Source organism: Hyaloscypha bicolor (genome assembly GCF_002865645.1).
Source record: "Hyaloscypha bicolor E unplaced genomic scaffold K444scaffold_87, whole genome shotgun sequence".
In the NCBI taxonomy this organism is placed as follows: domain Eukaryota; kingdom Fungi; phylum Ascomycota; class Leotiomycetes; order Helotiales; family Hyaloscyphaceae; genus Hyaloscypha; species Hyaloscypha bicolor.
In genome coordinates, this window is record NW_020194589.1 from 2,633,313 (window position 1) to 2,648,118 (window position 14,806).

The 14,806-nt window shown below is 51.9% G+C and overlaps 7 protein-coding genes across 7 annotated transcripts; 4 read left to right on the top strand and 3 right to left on the bottom strand.

Moving 5' to 3' along the window:
- The first annotated feature begins 180 nt into the window (after positions 1 to 180).
- On the top strand, positions 181 to 1,315 carry K444DRAFT_423893 (uncharacterized protein). The gene is made up of 2 exons (XM_024872726.1): positions 181 to 479; positions 528 to 1,315. The coding sequence occupies exons 1-2, from the start codon at positions 470 to 472 to the stop codon at positions 1,136 to 1,138; spliced, it is 621 nt and encodes a 206-aa protein (XP_024736003.1). The 5' UTR covers positions 181 to 469; the 3' UTR covers positions 1,139 to 1,315.
- Positions 1,316 to 2,343: 1,028 nt separating this feature from the next.
- On the bottom strand, positions 2,344 to 4,487 carry K444DRAFT_423846 (uncharacterized protein). The gene is made up of 5 exons (XM_024872725.1): positions 4,119 to 4,487; positions 4,058 to 4,068; positions 3,480 to 3,998; positions 3,376 to 3,433; positions 2,344 to 3,320 (listed from the first exon to the last, which is right to left on the bottom strand). Exons 1-5 carry the CDS (start codon positions 4,324 to 4,326, stop codon positions 2,440 to 2,442), a joined length of 1,677 nt encoding a protein of 558 aa, XP_024736004.1. The 5' UTR covers positions 4,327 to 4,487; the 3' UTR covers positions 2,344 to 2,439.
- On the top strand, positions 4,488 to 5,355 carry K444DRAFT_423845 (uncharacterized protein). Its single transcript, XM_024872724.1, has one exon. The coding sequence runs from the start codon at positions 4,649 to 4,651 to the stop codon at positions 5,144 to 5,146; it is 498 nt and encodes a 165-aa protein (XP_024736005.1). The 5' UTR covers positions 4,488 to 4,648; the 3' UTR covers positions 5,147 to 5,355.
- A 1,145-nt stretch (positions 5,356 to 6,500) lies between these two features.
- On the bottom strand, positions 6,501 to 9,793 carry K444DRAFT_530628 (putative transcription factor TDA9; the record flags this gene model as incomplete). Its single annotated transcript, XM_024874916.1, has 4 exons — positions 6,501 to 6,586; positions 6,638 to 7,628; positions 7,704 to 8,650; positions 8,788 to 9,793. 4 exons carry the CDS (start codon positions 9,791 to 9,793, stop codon positions 6,501 to 6,503), a joined length of 3,030 nt encoding a protein of 1,009 aa, XP_024736006.1.
- A 171-nt stretch (positions 9,794 to 9,964) lies between these two features.
- Positions 9,965 to 10,117, bottom strand: K444DRAFT_473201 (uncharacterized protein; the record flags this gene model as incomplete). Its single annotated transcript, XM_024872903.1, has 1 exon — positions 9,965 to 10,117. A coding segment is annotated over one exon (153 nt), but the record flags the coding sequence as incomplete, so codon positions are not given.
- Positions 10,118 to 10,987: 870 nt separating this feature from the next.
- On the top strand, positions 10,988 to 11,728 carry K444DRAFT_630728 (uncharacterized protein; the record flags this gene model as incomplete). The annotated part of the gene is made up of 2 exons (XM_024883257.1): positions 10,988 to 11,316; positions 11,569 to 11,728. The coding sequence occupies 2 exons, from the start codon at positions 10,988 to 10,990 to the stop codon at positions 11,726 to 11,728; spliced, it is 489 nt and encodes a 162-aa protein (XP_024736008.1).
- Positions 11,729 to 12,191: 463 nt separating this feature from the next.
- K444DRAFT_424109 (uncharacterized protein) lies at positions 12,192 to 12,933 on the top strand. The gene has a single exon (XM_024872728.1). It carries the CDS (start codon positions 12,288 to 12,290, stop codon positions 12,861 to 12,863), a length of 576 nt encoding a protein of 191 aa, XP_024736009.1. The 5' UTR covers positions 12,192 to 12,287; the 3' UTR covers positions 12,864 to 12,933.
- The last annotated feature ends 1,873 nt before the right edge of the window (positions 12,934 to 14,806 follow it).

The window sequence follows — 14,806 nt, forward strand, 5'->3', positions numbered from 1 at the left end:
CCCTCTCTGATGCAGATTTGAAAGTAAACATTACCGGTTTATATTCGGAAACTAATGAGGCTGTCCTAGCTGTCGGCCGCCAAGCTCACCTAAGCCATTGACCTCGCCTCGATGGTTCAAGAACAAACGCAGCCGAAGAGCGCGGCTGTGAAATTGTGAATCCTCTGGCGTCGGAACAGTTCTCAAGTCTGTTGTGAAGACTTTTGGTTTCGTTGTGGCTACTGCGCCAGGACCTCTGATAAGCCTGTGCCGCTCTCTTTTGGTGTTCGCGTTTCAGTGGTGTCACGGCCTTTCACTTCTCCATCTTTCCTTTCATGCCCCCTAACCTCACCAGCTAAGTAATTCCAAATATCCACGGAATCTTCTCTTCTTTCTTTTCTCGATCCAAAAATCCTTTCTTCCAAACAACCATCTCCAACTCCTCAACAATACTTCCCGAATCTGATCCCTCCACGGGCCAACCGCCATCATGTCCTCAAGTAAGCCCAACCAACCTCTCTCAGCCAGCACATCTGACAATCACACAGTTCTTAATACATCTACGACCGTCGAAACCGTCACGCCCCTCGGCCCCAATATCACCATCCAACAAGCCCTCTCCCTGCTGCACTCGAACGAGAAGATGCTGGCCCTCAACCCGATCCTCAAGTCACACAAACTCCTCCCTGAATCCTCCTCAGTCGCCTTCTTTAAGCACGTTCCAGCAGAGAATAAGCCCCCTGCAACCGGCGAATACGATGGCGTTATCCCCGTTTACGAGATCGTTGAAGCGATGGAGAGTGGGACCGCAGAAGGAGAGGCACAGAGTGGAAGCTGGCGGGGTGGATGGGCAAGCAGGTTTATTCCGGATACGATTACGTATGAGAGTAGCATCCAAAATACACCCAGTGGGATGGTCAGCATCACGCATGCACCGATGGGTGTTCATTCTATTACTACGTGGGTTGTTAGGGAGGCTACGGAGGAGGAAGGCAAGGGGCCGGTGCTTGAGAAGACTGGCAAGGTCACGAGCAACAGGATGTTGATGGGCTTTATCAAGACGACATTACAGGAGAGTTATGAGAAACTCTCTAGGGACTTTGTGGCGGCGTTGGATAGGGATATTGCTGGGCAGCAGGAGGTTGAGAAGATTACATAATGTTTAGATATTGGTGCGCTGCAGTTTTGGTGGACGAGTGCTTTTGGCCTGGTGGAAGGCTTTCAGGGAAGAATGCCCTATGACACGGCGTTTTGCATTTTGAGAATAGACTTGTTTTATAGAGCACATTCCTTATTCCTATGAGTCCTGGATGTGACAAGTGTTGTCAGTTGTAAATTCATTCATCGAGTGACGAAACAAGTGCTCCTTAACGGCCTCGCTATCGCTCCCTTCATTAGGACAAAGAGAAGCTCGAATCCACGGATTGAAACTCCTCTTTCAAATAGACTTTTCCTTGGAGGCTTGACTAATGACCCAAGCTTTCTCGTTTGCAAAGCCTCATTCAAGCCACCTCAGATAACATGAGTAGAGCCAGCCGCGAGAAAGGGTTCGTTGGCATCGCCCCTTCCCCTTAAGTCTCTCACCCGGCCCCCTTCCACAACAACGATTGCTCCTTCCCAAAAGCCCAGGAATCTTCCAGCCCATCTCCCTCCCACGTCCCTACAATCTTCCTCTCCACCAAAGATCTCGCCACCATCCAATCCCGTCCCTCCCATGAAAATCGCCAAGGCCAATCGGCCCCTCAAAATTCTCATACTCGGTCACGCTCCCTTCCAAGGCTTTCCCTCTGTCCTCGCGAGGCGAAGAGCCTAATCCGAGCAAATAAGGCTTTTACATGTAAGAAGCTTGCAATGTGGAGACTTAAGTTCCTTTCTGATTGAAGAGCGATGGGATTTGTTACCTTTTGATGTGATTTTGGAGACTTTGGTGTCACCCCGAGTCTCGATATCCGCTACGGTTGTGCGGCCTTGTTCGACAGAATCTCTACTGCAATTCCGCCAAGGACCTCCGCATTGTCAGAACACCTCCCTCTCCTGATTGACGTCCAATTGGCCACGACTATTGGCTTAAACTAGACATTGCACCAAGATGCCCAACTCACCTATGCTCTCCCACCGGCGATACCATAGAGACAAGATGACTTCAAACACGCTTCGATTTATCTCCTATGGTTTTGAAGGAAAACAATATGCATATAAGCAAATCATCGCCCAAAAACAAAACAAAAAAACATTCGGGATCCCAGTAAGGCCTCAGGATTCTCCCTAAAGATCGACATCTTCAAGCAGAAGAAATAGCCACGCTCCCAAGAATCTTCTTCAGAGTCAGCTGCTATCCCATCTTCCAATTTTGCCGCATGCTCTCGAAAATTCCGACCGCGCTCAAATGTCCCTCGAGTTATGGAACCCTTCACTCTCTGCATCCTTAGCGGCATCACTCTGTTCTCATGCCACGTTGCTCTAAGATTTCCTCTCCGCGCTCCTCTGCAAAAGTCTGATCTCCGTCCTTCCAAGTGTATCCTCGGGCAAGTCCCCCAACCCATCTTTCCCTTTCCAGAATACACCCCCTGATCCTGCATAGGCATGATCGACCTCGACTTTCACGCTCGGAGCTTGCTGCAATTCGTAGTTCGTCAAAGCTGAACTTACGTACGTAGCCAATTCCTTCTTGACTTGGGAGTGTATGCCAACTTGTTCTTTCACAAGGTTGAATATCTTGCCTGTGACCGAAGTCGTAGCCAATTCTTCTATTCCCGGTCCACCGGCGTCAATCCTTACTCTCACGCATCGATGGATGCATTCGTTCGTGTCCATTAATCGTTTCATCGTTGGTTTTCCATCCTCTAAGCTTATCTGATGATATCTTCCTGGAGTTCTGGTGATAGGTGTGACTGCTTCGGTGAAAGTAACTGCACCATCAATAATGGAAGAATCGTACAGCTTGCCAAAGCCCCATGGTCTGATAGGTTCACCAACTTTGGTATAGTATTTGTTTGCAAGATCTTGAACAAAGTTCAGATATTCGGGGTCGAAAGACAGGATTCCTCCATCCGTATCTTCTAGCTGGCTGATCATCCAGGCCAAGGAAATGTTGGAAATGCCAGCGTCTGGCCAAGAGCCACCAATGTTCGAATGGGATCCGGGAAACCAGCACTGCTTGAGTACATTGAGCTTATGTGGCTCATCCGGTTGCTCCCACAGAGTTGGCGAAAAGAGATTCCGATGCTCATCAATTGCTAGTGCGTGAAAGGCGTGCTGTACGTGCTGAGCGACCTTGGTGTTGACGAAGGAGTAGGGCTTGACATTCTCGGCGCTCCAAGGCAGAGGAATTCCCAAAGCACCTAGTCGAATCTGTTCAGCAACACTGGAGCTGAACTCTGACAATATTCCACTTACCGACCGTATCCCAGCAGCCCACTGCACGAATTGGCATTCCCCACCTCGTTAATTTTTCCTGCTCATTGTCAGCTACACGCTCTTTCCGAAATTTTCACTCTCACTTTAATCAGAGTTCCACGATACTCTGGATCCGTGAACGGAACGAACTTCCCATAGGCCGACTTAAACCACTCGCTCTCATTTCCCTTCATGTCTTGCTTCATCCAGTCCCCAAAAATACCCCAGAAATTCTCCATTCCCTTTTTGGTCAATAGTCCGATATCAGTGATCATCGTCGCAATACATCTTGCCGTGTAAGCACCGCGTGAGAATCCTAGAATGGTAATCTCGTCAATGGGTTTCGAAGCGTCATCCAGATCTTCTTGCGTTTGTGGATCAAAGTTGTTTGCAACGAAAGCGTAAGCTTCTCGAATATGTTCAGAGATGTCGTCGCCACTGAGACCGCTCACTAGCTTGTCTTCCGCGTCGCTATCTGTACCGACCCCTCGTTGGTAGAATGCGATTTGAGGAATACCATTTTGGTCTCTGTGGTTGAGTGCTCTCACGATGCGTGTTACATTTGTTGGGACTTGTGCAGTGGGAGGAGCGAAAGCTGTACTGTCGACTCCTGAATCACTGTTCTATTTTGGTGAGAATGTCAGACTCTGCTTTGTGAGGAGACGCTCATGAAAAGTCTCACCATCCAAGTTCCTTGGAACTGTCAGCATCCCTTGAAGACCTTGAGATTAAGTGAAACTCACCATCGCAAGCAATCACAAACTTCTTCCCTACTGCTCTCTTAGGCACTGTATTTTGCTGGTCTGAACTCATGGCAGCTAGGATGACAGTGCTTGACGTGAAATTTCTTCGAGGCTCTGCTCTTGAAAAGGATGCTCGAATGACAGCTTTGGGACCCAGAGTCTCGGCACGGAAAGCACTCTTAGTACGTCGAAAGATCAACGAGATCATTCAAAATCTCCAGCCTTGCTGTGACTTCCGTTTTGGAAATGGGGATTCTGTTCTTATTAATTCCTCGATTAAGTAAGGCGCGATCACTGATCCATCGATCTGATATCAGATTTCAGAAGAAGGCACAACCTGTCATCTATATAGCGCCAATCCGGGTCCCACTCGAGAAAGCATTCGTAACACAATACCAATAGAAAAAGGGCATGACTTCAGCTGAACTTTGATCACCACCACCTGCGCCATTTATGGGTACATATGGTTGAGGTTGCACCACGCATCACAAGAGGCTCTCATTGATCAGACCCCCTGCCGGTTCCACCCAATGCAGCAGTGTAGGCGAGAGAGCCAATGCCTCACTCTCTTTGCCGACATCAAGCTTTGGATCCCGCAAAAAGCAAGCAGCTACAGGAAAATGCGAACGGAGGCATTGGAGGTGCTGCATGCAACGAAAATCACAATTCCGGGGACGCCGCTCAGCCTTGTGCTTTGCGCCACGGCGCCACGATTGTCCAACCACAATACGGGACTACATCCAATGGATTCAGATCACGAGAACTTCGCCTGCATGTCTCGATGGCTAGAAGTCCAAGAAAGACGAACTTTCTTCGCACTACTATCCCAAGACTGCATCCCATGTGCCGGCTGGCCCGACAAAAGCCTCTGCCATTCTCGTACCCCGTCCGAAGACAGGCATGCCATGCACACCATCCTTCCTCGGCTGGAGAAAGAGAAAGATGTCGAGCCAAGTTGGGAAAGCTGCTCATTTAGCCTTTCCCGATTCGCGATTCCATCTCCGGCAAAGGAAAGAATAGAAATGTGATAGAAGCTCCAGCTGTACATGCACCGTTCCATAGTCTCACAACAATGTCTTAAAGGAGCGAGGGAGGGATGTACCGATGTTGGGGTCTCGGAACAGGCTGAGTTATCATCCTCAGACCTTATTATTGTAATTGCGGCACCAACGAGTCCGTTCCCCGGATTCTGCGCGGAAGGAGGGAGGGAGAACATGCAGAGGGTCACAGAAATGATCTAGAAGGAAGCCACAGCGTCGTAGAGCTTACGTTTAACGTGCTTCCAGTGCATCGGCTGGAAGAAGTCAATTTCTGAGATCTGGCGCTGGCTGGCTGGGGCTGGCTGGGGCTTTCGGAGATCGGGGTGCCTCCCGGCAGATAGAGTTGCATGCTCATCAAGAGCCTATTGGAGGATGAGGAGGATAAGGGACGTTCCTGCGGTTAGAGCATGTTCTTCGGAACCTTGTTTAGATGCAGAGAAGGCTGGGAAGTAGGGAGGGGAGCATGTCAATCGTGGTGAGTTTTCGTTTTGTCTGTACAGTACATACAGCATTAATTCGATGCTCCTGTTTGCAAGCTCAGCCAATCGACCATGAACCTTACCATCCGTCCGTCATCACCCCTTTTTGCCGCCCGTGTTTGAAGGCCGTCTCCGTTGGCCCCCACACCCATGTTCATCCATTACCTTAAAACAACAGCGAAAAGAGCAATTGGTTCTCCTTTTCGCTCCGTCCTTCCGGTCAAGTGTTCATCATCATCATCCATCATCAAATCCGAAAGCAACCCAATCCCGCGCCATGCCGTGCCATTCAAGCAACCGAACAAGCCGAGCAAACAAATCAAGGTAATCCTGTATCGCTATCCAGCAATTGAAGAATCTCGACCGCTCCAGAGCAACCCTAGTCGAACAGGGATCGAAGCTTGAGCCATACCAGAAGGAAGGTCCAAACAAGGGCCAGCGAATGTATATATGAGATTGTTTGTGTATTATTGACAATCCGCAAAGAAGGGAAATTTTCAAATTCCGTGCCTTTGAAGTGTATAATTGAGAAAAGGAAAGATGTTTCGCGGAGGCATCCATTAATGCGTTTCGTGTTGTATCATGGAATCGTAACTCGTCTTGAGATTCGTGCCTCCGAGAAACATGAAATGGAAAATGGTGCAAGGAACAGCAATCCGCCCATATGCACCGGTGCAAAGGTAACAGACGGACCGAGAAATGTAGCGAGATGCACAAATAGGTCCCGCCACTCCATATGTGGGTAATTTTTTACAGAAGATACTCGACAGAATATACTAGTACTTTTGGTTGTAAATTTTCGGGTCCGGTCCTGGTTTTGGAATATTTTATCCCTTTTGTGAAAAAAGCAAGGAAGGTGGCCATTATCCACGCTGGGTCACCGAGTCTTCAGCTCGGGCCCGCATGTGGTTGGCTTGTGTCTCCAGACTGCGTGCCATGAGGTGTGTTACTGGGAGAGAATTAGTGGAGAACATCAAAGAGTCGAACTTGAAATGCTTACCAGGCCACACGGCGGCCTTATCTAGCATGTAGGCCGTGACTTTCAAAATCTTGCTTCCGTAGCCATTGTTATCTCCCACGGGTAGTCTCTGAGCAGCGTTCATCTGAGCAACGGCTCCCATGCCAGCTAGCTCGTAATTCATCTTGATCTCGGCACTGTTCAAAACTTCCTGGATCTTGCTGAGCAGCTTGCAGTCCTCTTCTTCGAGAAGCATGATGCCTGGCACTTGGCTGAGATCAATCTCATCCTTTCCAAGGATGCCCAGATAGCGGCCGACTCGTTCTTGAACTGTTGCCACCCATTCCGCGAGTACTTGAGCACAATCGAAAGCGCACATGGCCGATTGCAACGGGAGCTCTCGAGACGTAAAGTCGGCAAAAGTCACCCCCAGCTTATCGGACATTGAGAGCGAGTCTGCGGCATAAAAGGCGGCTTTGCGTAGGTGACGCTCACGCTTGGATGTCGAGACTGACTGGCTCATGTGAAGGGATCCTGGAGGGAGTCGACTAGCTTTGAACTCCGGCGAGGATGTCGATGTCGGAGGAGAATCAACGAAGACGGAACTGGTCGCAGACGTTTCGGATGGATCCGAAGATTCGGCGTTAGACTCGGGCGAATGCTCTGCGTGTTGGATTATTTCGCTACCGCGTGAGAGCTCTTCCGCCATTCCATCCCAGTCTCTTTGCCAGAACTTCTCTTTCGATCTAGAAAGATTTACGAATAATCTGACATAAGCAAGATCTAGAAGCGGGATGCTATCAGCAGAAAGCGGTCCGAATCCATACGGATTTGGTCGCTCTAGGCTGTGATGAGGATTGCTCGCCCACGCAGCTTGCCAAGCCTTCAGAGCTGGTTCGATATGGCGATGCATCTTCTCAGTCTCTTCGTTAGTCCAGACCCTGTTGTGGTGTCTTTGTCGTGTTTCCCAAATATAGTTGTGCAAGGCGTTGATCAAGACAAGACAACCAAATGTGCTCGGCTTCAGATCGCTCTGTTGACTGTATCAGCATTTGACTAAAAAATCCGGTCTCGCGGTTAACGATCCAACTGCTCTGCTAAAACTTACCTTCGGAAGATCTTGCATAATAGGAGATCCGAACATTTGCCCATGCGCGTTCTGTTGCTGCTGCTGCTGCTGTTGTTGTTGTTGTTGTTGCTTCTCACTGGTACGTAAGAGCTCGCCCAGAGCATCGTGGAAGGTAACATGATTGTGATCCGCCATCCTAGAACCACCTCTGGAATAAAAACTTTGTGCTGTATCGGCGGACCAGAATTCTTCATCACAGGGCAAATCCAACATAATCTCCGAATTTGTCAACGCAGGCGTATGATTATATGCAGAAACCAGGAGACTTGACAGGATAAAAACGGCATAAAGAGTCCTCTTTCGCTCCTCAATGGTCTTCCAGTTGTACCATTCCTGCTGATCCTCTGGGATGTCACTCTTAGCTCTACCGGTATTCCAGTCTTCGGGAGACATCGATTCTTCGCCCATCTGGACATCCTGGGTGGAACCATGCATAGACTGTGGTCTGAGCAATTCCGCAGCTCGAGCAAGGCTGACAAGAGCGGCACAATGAGTGCTAGCAATATCACCTGCAGTCTTGTCGCCACAGTTATGTCCATAGACAACGTTGAGTAACATTGCCTGAACAAGCCAAACTGGCGTATGTACAGAGTTCTCAGGAGACCGGCGGCCATGGTCATGACTAGCTTTCCGGTGATCCGCCTTTCGAACATCGGCCTTACGTCGCTCTTCCAGGTAGAGTTGAATCATCTTCTTCGCTGACTCGAACAAGTCTTTCGACTGGACTTGCTCCATCTCGTATAATGCACCAATCGCCGCCATAGAAAGGATGAGGCAACCCCGTCCACCGATGAGGCCGGCATGACCTCTGCCATCATTCCCGTAAGTCGGAACGTCAAAAGAAAGAGTCGGAATATGAAGAAATGGTAAGTGGGGTTGGAAGTAGCGAATGTAAGCTCCAACATAACGTTGAAGATCGTGTGTGCCTGGGAAAAAGTCAGAATTATTTGTATCTCCAAAAACGAAGCTTTGGAATCCAAGAATAGCACTCTCGGCATGGATGCTTCGAGCAACTTTTGTTTCGAAACTCATGGGCCTGCATTGATGCCAAGACATGACTTACTGGGAAGGTTACGTGTTGCATCACTAGCGATACTCGCTCGTCCGGGGAAATGAGGGGAAAGAGGTGAGCTGGTTGCTGGAAAGGAATATTTTCGGCTTCCGAATGGCGTACACGGTGCGAGAGCAGCAAGGAGAGCTTGTCGGGTGGAATCTGTAATTGTGGCGAGCGGCAGAATAGAACTCGTGCTCCCATTCATCGAGATTGGGGTTTCCGGCCCGAGATTCATTGGTGGGTGAAAGCTTTGAGTCGTGATACCCGGCATCAGAGATGGACTTAACGAGCTCATGGATGGTGGTGGTGTCGAGAAATAGGGGTCGTTCGCATTTCTGTGAGGCAGGCTATGGGGAGACATAGGCCCACCGTTCATCATATCATGGAATCCTGTATGACCAAGGTCCATAGCAAACGGATTGGGTGTCATAAGAGGAGGAGCCATCATTGACTGTTGCCACATGGATGCCGAAGACTGTGCTGGGTTGTTTGAACCATCCAACATGACTTCGCTGATACCACTCTGACTAGCAGTGCTTATAGCAGAGGGTGAGGATCCATCGAGTGCCTGGTCATTGGCGTCGTGGAATGACATTTGATGTTCAAATCCATTCATCCAGTCAAAGTTTTCTTCCAAGGTTTGACTTGCAGACATATCTGGAAAAGCGTGGTGATATGGTGATGCAGTATCAATTACCATCGACTGCGGGGAATCATTGTAGTGCAATGCATTCGGGTTTATCGTAGAGCCTGGGCCACCAAAGAGCAGGCGCTCAAAATCCACCTCTGAATAGCCGTGGACAGGTGCAGTTCTGAGACCCCCTCCGAAATCCAAGTTGTTAAAACCATGTGTTTCTAGCTTTGGAAGCCCATGCTGCATACCCCGCTGCCCTAGAGCAGAAGACATCCCACCGAAATGATAATCATTTTGCATGGGAGGTCCGGGTAGACTTGGATGACGGCTGTGGGTTGCTTGAAGGTTAGCTCTTTGGACATTGACATCTACAGCTGCCATCATCTGCATACGGGTTCCGTCAACATGGCCGATTGTATTGGCTCTTGGCCTCATTGTCGCGGCCTGATGTCCATTGGCAATGGAGCCTTTTCGTACTCTGTTTGGACCGGCAGTGCTGCTCGCAGCACTCTCTCTTCGGTTTCTTGGTCTCGAAGAGGGCGTGGTCGTCATATGGAGTTTCTGCTGGTGCCGCAGTAAAAGGTCCCGGCGGGCAAAGCACCTCGCACATTCTGGACATTCGAATGGCTTCTCCTTGGTATGTGATCTCTCATGACGCTTGAGATGCTCTAAACGGGCGAAGCATCTTTGGCAAGTACCGCATACATGAGGTCTGGGTTTGTCGGTTTTGGGTGGGGGAAAGTTGTTGACGGCCTTGGAGCTCGTCGACGCACCTGGAGCAATGGATTAGCTCGGACTTCTACACATCGTAGGACAAGAGAAAAGCAATTTCAAGCTCAGCTCGTGCGCATTGCACCGCAGAAAGAACAAGCATTGGGAGATCGCATACCGTTCTCTCCATTGTTCATCCCACCATTGGCCGCACCGCCACTGGATGACGTTGCTGTGGGCATAACGAGAGGCTGTTGCTGCGGATGTTGAGCTGTGGAGTCGCTCAGCATCGTCGTCCGAGATGGTCGTCGTCGAAGGAACGGTCGAGGTTGAGGAAACGGCTTCCAGAAGTTTGGTCTCGCATGCTATTGAAAGGGACTTCAACACTTCATTCGTTCATGGCGGAAAAGCAAAAGCGGTCGTGGCAATGGAAGGATGAGGATGGATGGACAATGAACTCACGGCTTTCCAATGGCCAAGGCCTGGCGGGTCCGTTACTGGGGACTTGCAGCAAAAGAAAGGCAGAGGTGCAGGACGGAAAGTGCAGGCAGGCCTTTGCAGTCTTCCACTTATCGGTTCGCTGATGCAACCACACTGAGAGCCGTTGCAAGTTGCAAGCTTTAGCCGAATCCTGGCCACTTCGGCCCAGGTGAGCGAGAACGCGCCCGGGGGGTTGAGAGGTGTGGTGCGCTGCGTGGAGCTGCGGTGAATCGATGGCCAGCCCCAGGAGGTCGTCGTCGGTACCTGCGATGCCTCACGCTTTTCTTTCTGTTTGAGCGCGGTGCCCGTCGACTTGCTTTTGAGAGAGGCAGTCAATAGTGGTTCAACGATCGCTGGTTCCACGCGGAGAAGGTCCAGTGGGCTATGGCCGCGAGGTCTCTTGGCTTGTCCGCGCCGTCACAATTGGGGCAGCGTGCCGGCTGCGAAACTGGAGAAGGCGGAAACGAGGGAGAGACGAGAGGGCGAGGGCGAGGGCGAGGAGCAAGAGTGAGGGTCCAGCAGCAAGCAGCAAACAGTACCACGGTCCACGCAGCACCAGAACAGCACCAGCACCAGCACCAGCAGCGCAGCACCAGTTGCACAGGGCCCACTGAAAATTATGGAGAGGCAGGCAGAGAGAGAAACTCGAGCCCCAGACGGGGGCTGGTTGACCTGGATGACCGCTCTCAGAAGGGCAAAGCATGCACTGGGAGGTCGGCAGGGATGCTAATTGGCGCTCCACTTGCTCTGAGACGACGATTTTGAGTCCGGGCTTGGGGGACTGGGGGGGCAGCAAGCGTTGTCTGATCTGGCATAGTCTGCACTGTGGATCGATCTGGGAATAAGAGGAGATGGGAGATTGGAAATCCAGCACAGAACCGCACAGTACAGCACAGTAGAACCAAGCCAGGCCCCAGGCCCGCGAGTTTCCAGGGCTACTTGTAGCAATTCTCTGGGGGTTCCAGTCTGGCTGGCAGGGCACATGACAAAATGGGCGGGAGTACGAGTAGCAGCTCTCTCAAGCGGTGGCCTCGAATCGACGAGGTGCAAAATGCACGATATACGACAGGGCCAGGGCTGCAGGGCTGCGCAGACAAGGCATGGAAGAGCCCGTCAGGACAGTAATACTACAGTACAGTAGCAGGCCAGGTCCAAACCGGGTCCCGCGAGAAATGGCAATCCAGCACGGCCTCCTGAGTGGCCGAGAGTTTAGCTCGTGCCTCGTGGAGAGACTGCCGCTGCTAAATGGATATTAATACATACAGTACCACAATGCAGTTAATCCGATGTGGACGAGCAGGGTGAGTCAAGATGTGTTTCGACACGAGGTTTCCTGCAAAATGCCATGCTCACAAATCTTCTTATTCAAAGTCCTTGAGCATGGTGCTGCTTGGAGTCCCCAGCACGGCCGGCCCTGCTTGCACTGTGTCGTAGCCAGGTCACTCGTCACTCGTCACTCCGACCACCAGACACACCTGGTACATGCTGGATAGGGGCAGAGCAGAGCAGAGCAGAGCAGAGCAGGAGGTTGGCCTTGCGAGCTCAATTGGCCACGCATCAGCGGAAAAGCCGCACACTGAGAGAGCACCAAATACTACAGTACGACTCCATCTGGGACTGCTTCTCGGTATCCACTCTTCATGCACAGCTTCCCTTCCGAGAAACCGAGAGCGGCGATGGCTGGATGTGTGATTGTGACGGTGACCTGTGTCCTGCGTCGAACGACGAGGAAAAGCGTCTTCCAGAAACCCGACTTGGGGTCTGTTTCTCTTGGACATACGGTACCCTTCGTAATCTCTCTCAACTTCCTTCTCAGTCCCCGAGGCACTTTTTTAGATTTTACTGGGCCCCAACTCCACAGCTCGGCCAGCGTGTGATCCATGCGTTCGTACATACCAGAGAGTTAGACAAGTACCACGGGTACTTACCCGCGACCCCGTACCCCATACAGCGATTAGATAGCGAGTCCCCCAGCGGCAGCCTTGATAAGTACTGTAATGTACTGGACTGGACTGGACTGTATCAGGCAGATCACACCGCGAAGTCTCGCCCTGTACCTTGCTTGGCGATGACGGTGATAGCGAAAAGGCATCCGCGGCCGATGATGGCGGCGCCCACTCGCGCATGCCGTCCACCAGGTATGCCATGCATGCATCTGGGGATGCAGAGTCTGCGCTGCGGAACGTGGATGGATAAGTGCTTCCTGCGGCAAAGCTTCCTTTGCCTCTTTAGCTCATGGCTCGTGGCTCGTGGCTTTTGAGTCTTGGCTCGTGGCTCTTGGCTCTTGCCTCTCGGGCCAGACTGACAACCGGCTCCGTCGCGGCGAGTCGTGAGGGCTTTTGCTGCTCAGGTGATATGCGACTCCTCGGCCGGGAAGGGTGGGCTGGGCTGGTGGCTGGTAGGGGAGCAGGGGATGGGGCAAGGATGGGAGGGGATGGCGCTGGACCACGGCCACGGCCCACAAGCCCACCAGCGTCGACGACGAGACTACGCCGGAAAAGACACGAACTGCTGCACAACCGATCAAACGAACGCGCTGTCCCTCCACTCGGCGCCCGGCCAAGTCATGGCCCATGATGGCCCGTGAGGGCCGCGAAGTGCCAGGCTGCCAGCTCTGAAGCGTGCCAGGAGTGTCAGTAGCGCAGCGTCACTAGTGCAGCCCCCCTCATGCAGGACGTTGAGAGAAGGTGCGCCGTCGTCTGCCTGCCGCCTGCACACCTTTCCACACGCAGTCGTCGCTCTCCCCTTGTCCTGCGCCGCGCCCAATGGAAGACCGCCCAGCCAAGGGCTAGTGGCTGATCCTGGCGACTCCTGGCGATTCCTGGCGATTCCTGGGACAGGCCCCCTGGCTCCAGACCCTGGTTTCCCCAGCTTTTTTTCAAGCCACCCCTCCGTCGTCTGTCATCCAGTCCAGTGCGGATCTTCTCCCCTCGTGCCGTGCCTCACCAGGCGATCAAACTGTTTCCTGATATGCGGCAGATGCCTCACCAACTTATCCGGACCGCATGCCCAGCGAGTGCCGCCAACACTGCCTCGAAAGACAGCCGCTGTGCTTTGATAACCGGCCATGGACGTGGAGATGGAGATGGAGAAGGCCATTTCTGCTGCTGCTGTAGATATTTATAACTAGAGCCCCATCTATGCCAATACCGAGTACTGTCCGGCCACCGAATTGCCGCGCCCAAGCGACTCGATCGGAGAGCTTTGCCGTATCGCTCCTGTATTGCAAGGCTCTGCCGCGCTCGGCTCCACACTGCCTGCTGGGCTCGGGGAGGACGCTGGGCATTCTTGCGCGCTACGGAGAAGGATGGCACTCGGGAGAGGCACGGAATTCCTCTGGAGCTGAGGTTTGCAGCGAGGAGATGACATCCTGAAGAAAGATTGTCCGCACCGAGCCAGTCCGATGCGAAGGCTGGCTTCTTGGCCTGTCGGTCTTACACTCGTAAAACACAACGGCTTCAAACTGCAGGAAACGTTCGAGGCAGTCGGGCCACAACCCTGGAGAGGATGGCACTTCAATTAATCTCCGATCGAATGGAAACCCATCACTCAGTTGCCTCACTGCTTCAGAAAGTTCAGAGACAGGTGGGCTTACGAAACTGATCCTGCGATCCTCATCACCTACTCGCCCCTGGATCCTTACTTTCCTGACCGACGACCCGATAACCCCAGATATCGAGCCTGACCCGGAACGTCTTTTATCCTGACCTGGCTGGCAATATTAGTATTACCCCGGACTTGCGACGCAAAAGGCAAGGGAGTAATCGTGGAGGATGATGCTAGCGAGGGCCTGCTGACTCCAGATCTCGGAGGCGAGTGAGAAAGGCTCGAGAAAAGGTACCAGCCACCATCAAGGATCTTTCGTCCCAATACTGTAATCTATGCATCGCCCAATCGCGATGCTTTCACCTGATAATTGAAAATCATTCCACGAATCCACACTCACAGTACGCCGCCATAGAGAAAGATGCCGAAGTTCTGCGAATAATGGCAACCCCAGTGTGCCCCCTGCCAGACGCCGCAGCCTTTTCTCTTGCTCTTCAAACGTCATGCAGGGAAAAAGAGTGCCGAGTGCTGCGTCACTCGCAGGTTCGCCGTATGTTTACAGTTGATTGAAAGACGGCGTTTCCCATTTATCTCATCCCGTAATCTTTCTCACGGACTCAGGGAGCTGGTAGCCTTGCTCGGCCCCTGAGACGAGGA

Excerpts from the sequence above, each read along its gene's own strand:
- K444DRAFT_423845 (XM_024872724.1), top strand. The coding sequence starts at position 4,649 with ATGCAGCAGTGTAGGCGAGAGAGCCAATGCCTCACTCTCTTTGCCGAC.
- K444DRAFT_423846 (XM_024872725.1), bottom strand. The coding sequence starts at position 4,326 with ATGATCTCGTTGATCTTTCGACGTACTAAGAGTGCTTTCCGTGCCGAG. Across the intron at positions 3,434-3,479 it reads ATCGTGGAACTCTGATTAAA|GAAAAATTAACGAGGTGGGG; the intron begins GTGAGAGTGAAA and ends GACAATGAGCAG. Across the intron at positions 3,321-3,375 it reads GGGCTGCTGGGATACGGTCG|GTGCTTTGGGAATTCCTCTG; the intron begins GTAAGTGGAATA and ends AGATTCGACTAG.
- K444DRAFT_424109 (XM_024872728.1), top strand. The coding sequence starts at position 12,288 with ATGTGTGATTGTGACGGTGACCTGTGTCCTGCGTCGAACGACGAGGAA.